This window comes from Aspergillus mulundensis (genome assembly GCF_003369625.1).
Source record: "Aspergillus mulundensis strain DSM 5745 chromosome Unknown scaffold_11, whole genome shotgun sequence".
NCBI classification, from domain to species: Eukaryota; Fungi; Ascomycota; class Eurotiomycetes; order Eurotiales; family Aspergillaceae; genus Aspergillus; species Aspergillus mulundensis.
This window is the reverse complement of record NW_020797899.1, coordinates 1,528,432-1,532,084: the sequence shown is the minus strand read 5'-3', so window position 1 is coordinate 1,532,084 and position 3,653 is coordinate 1,528,432. Positions and strand designations below refer to the sequence as shown.

General features: G+C 51.6%; 2 protein-coding genes across 2 annotated transcripts; both read left to right on the top strand.

Moving 5' to 3' along the window:
• Positions 1–986: 986 nt before the first annotated feature.
• DSM5745_09351 (uncharacterized protein) lies at positions 987–1,292 on the top strand (the record flags this gene model as incomplete). The annotated part of the gene is made up of 2 exons (XM_026751367.1): positions 987–1,167; positions 1,222–1,292. 2 exons carry the CDS (start codon positions 987–989, stop codon positions 1,290–1,292), a joined length of 252 nt encoding a protein of 83 aa, XP_026600453.1.
• Positions 1,293–1,960: 668 nt separating this feature from the next.
• Positions 1,961–3,498, top strand: DSM5745_09350 (uncharacterized protein; the record flags this gene model as incomplete). Its single annotated transcript, XM_026751366.1, has 3 exons — positions 1,961–2,099; positions 2,154–3,367; positions 3,433–3,498. The coding sequence occupies 3 exons, from the start codon at positions 1,961–1,963 to the stop codon at positions 3,496–3,498; spliced, it is 1,419 nt and encodes a 472-aa protein (XP_026600452.1).
• Between the last annotated feature and the right edge of the window lie 155 nt (positions 3,499–3,653).

Sequence of the window (3,653 nt, the reverse complement as noted above, 5' to 3'; positions counted from 1 at the left end):
GATGAATGTAGAGGGGCTCATTGAAACGGTTTTGGTGCTGTATTTAAAGAGGATGGACGGCGGGGGAAGGGGAGAGGTTGTGGGCGGTTATTGGGGGTCCTCTGACAGAAGAGCGGAAAAGCTCTGCGAGTGTTGGGATGGAAGCTTTTGTTGGAGCTGCTGTGAAGTAAGATCCTTGGTCTCTTGAGTGCTATGGTATACTATTCTATGTGTCAAGGCTAGAAGTTGCAGTCTTGGAGCTTGGGTCATGCCCCGTGGTTCATTTCTTGAATAGTTGCTGGGGAAGGATAGAACTATTAATCAGGCAGACTCAGCAAAGTGACGAGTAAGTATTTTCGTTCGAAGCAGCTCGTAGTGGACATCAAGTTTGACAATCTTGTATTAGACTGACGATAACTCTAAAGACGAAGCCATAGAATGAAGCGAAGGTCAGACAGACAAATATTCAGTGAGTATATCTCCTGCATATACCTTCTTGGAAAGCCTTATCTCGAGAACTATATTCCCGGAACACAATTCATTTCAAGTTCCTGCCCAGTGGGGTTCTAGGCAGCAAAGTGCTTTTGCTTTTTTCAGAGGCCAGGTCTACCTTGGGTCTAGCGGTGAAGAGGAGCATTCCATTGGCTTTTCTCTGCCCAGAAAGGTTTCCGGTGTGTCTGCGGCATACAGCTACCAGGCAATAATTGCGTAAAACCCTACATGTGACAACGCATCCTGCAAAGTCCATCACAACTTAAATTCCAGACCTTGCCCATTGCGCCTGATTGGGCAATTCATTCCACTCAGGATGGGACCAAGTGCGGAGTCCCTGGACAGCGACCGCCGAACTTCCTTCTTTCCTGCAAGAATGATCTGCGCTGCAGCTTATGCAGTATATATACCCAGGACTTCCCGCTACCCTACCTTACCTCTCCTGCCAACTCCCGGTTTATCCTCGGCATACCTTCCATTCTCTCATCTACACTTATCCCAGAGCCCGACTCAAAATGTCCAGTGTCCTCCCAGACCAAATCGGCGATGCCACCCAAGACAAGATTCTGCAATTTCTCAAGAACTTCTATACCCTCCTGGACGGCGAGACACTCCAGGCTGCCCAAGAATGGAGCGACATGTTCGATGAAGACGGCGAGTTCGTCACACCGGCTCAGACCCTGACTGGTCGTCAAGGTAGGTATACGCTCCCCAGTCGCGCTATTTACAGTAATGGCTCATGTTTGTTAGCGCTCCGAGCCCAGCGTGAGCAGTTCTGGACTCAGTTCCCTGGTCTAAAGCACCAGCCCATCCGCTTTTAAATCTCGCCGCTCTCGCCGTTGCATGTTGTTGTTATCAATACTTATGGGTTCACCAAAGATGAGGAGCATGTTCTGGCGCATACGGCGGCAGAGTTTAAGCTTGTCGAACATGGTGGCAATTTTTTTATTAAAAAGTTGGAACTCTTTATGGTAGGTCCCCATTTTACGTGTGGCTGTAGGTGGCTGGCTGATCATCGATGACAGGATCCGACCGTCTTGGGATGGAAATAAGTGGCTTGGGCTCTAGCAGTTCAGTCTGGCCTAGCAGTTTGAAGTGTATTGATGGTTTGACCAGGTTGTCCTGTTGCCCGTTCTGTCGCTTCTTTATACCAAACTAGTGCACATGCCGTGCATATTCGGAGACAGCCTTGTTCGATAGGGCTGCGGTTACTGTTCAAATATACAGACCCTTATGCCCATACCACATTTAGTGAGAATGATCGAGGTAGTTTACTTTTATACGAAGGTTAGGGGAAGGGACTGATAAGTAAGTTGAACAACTGTCTCCGAGTAAAAGTACCCTTATTAGGACCAATATGCCTACTCCAACAGAGTAGTGACTCATGAGCATTGCCTGATTGGATCAACCCCGCATTCTTTGGTATAAAAAGTGCACCCCCATGGATGACCTTAACCTGCCATCCCTTCTTCACCTCGACTCGTATACCATGGCCACGACCGAAAATCTTTCGCTTCAGCAGTCACAAGTATTAGATCCCGCGGACGCTGATTCGAGACCACGCGAATCGAGAACAACCAAGCTCTGCGTGCTCGTCGGGTCTGGCATCCTCCAGTTACCGATATGGGGTACGGTCTACTCAAAGGTCCTTCAGCCTACTTCCTACCTATGCTGATGAACAGGCTTCGGAATGAGCTACGGCGTGTTCCAAGAGTACTACTCCAACAACTGGACATTCGCCGGCGACCGCAGCATCACTGGCGTGATCGGCACCACAGCCAACGGCGTCATGTACCTCTCCATGCCCTTTCTGTTCGCGCTATTTACCAGGCGCTGGGCGCATCGCCGCCGCCTCGCTGCCCTCTGTGGGACAGCCATGGCATGCGCGAGCTTCCTGCTCTCGTCGTACAGCAGGACGATCACGCACTTGCTCGCGACGCAGGGTGTCACGTCGGCGCTGGGCTGCGCGTTGATCTATAGCACCACCACCCTCTCGCTGGGCGAATGGTACAGTACCAGTGGGAGCAACCGAGCGATCGCGTATGGGATCGTTCTGTCATGCAAGAACATTGTCGGGACCGCGTGCCCGTTTCTTATTCGCGCGCTGATAGACGCCTATGGCTATCAGAGGACTGTCCAGGCCTGGGCGGCGATTGTCGGCGGCACAAGCCTTCTAGGTATCCTTATGACCCCTACGCATCCGTCAACGGCATCGGTCCATCGAACCCGCGCCCGCAAGATCCCATGGCACTTCCTCCGTCACAGGTCAATCTACTTCTACAGCAGCGCGATTATCTTCCAGAGCTCTGGGTACGGAATCCCGCAGACGTACCTGGGTAGCTATGCGAAGGACATCGCGCTCCTGTCTGGCGCATCGGGGACGTTACTGCTGGCCGTTTTTAATACCCCGGGCATTGTTAGTTCGATCTTCTTCGGCTGGTTGAGCGACAACCAGCGCTTCAGATTGAACACCCAGACCGTGGCTGCCATCCCGCCCATTGCCAGTGCCATTGCCACATTGCTCTTCTGGGGCTTGACGACCCCGGGCAATATCGGGCTCCTCGTGGTCTTCTCCATTACTTTTGGCTTTTTCTCGGGCGGGTACAGTGCGACGTGGGGCGGGATGCTGAAGCAGATGGAGCGCGAGTCTGCAGAGCGGAACGAGGCGATTGACTCGGGCATGCTCTACGGGCTCCTGAATGGGGTGCGAGGTATAGGATATGCGAGCGGTGGGTTTGCAAGTGTTGGGTTGTTGAAGGCTGGAGTTGTACCGGCTAGCTCGCGGTTTGGCTATGGGACCGTGTACGGACCGCTTATCCTGTTTACGGCGCTTTCTTCGGTTCTTGGAGGATGGGTCGTTCTGTGGAGGTGGGACTTGAGGAGACTGTTGCTCTCGGTGAGAGGGCAGTCTATGGCCTAGCTGACCAGCTTATCTTGCTGATATCAAGCCAACCCCTACAGGTGACGCAGATTGCGGAGATTTATCAAGCAGTGGATACCAGACTCGTGTCTCTTACGGAGGACTAAATCGACAATCGCGCAAAAACTCCACATCATGTAAATACAGTATCAGCCACCCTCACCGCCTTTTTAACCAGCCTACACAAGCCCCTACTAAGCCTACTAAGCACCCCTAGCACCCATAATAATAATAATAATAATAATAATAATAATAATAATAA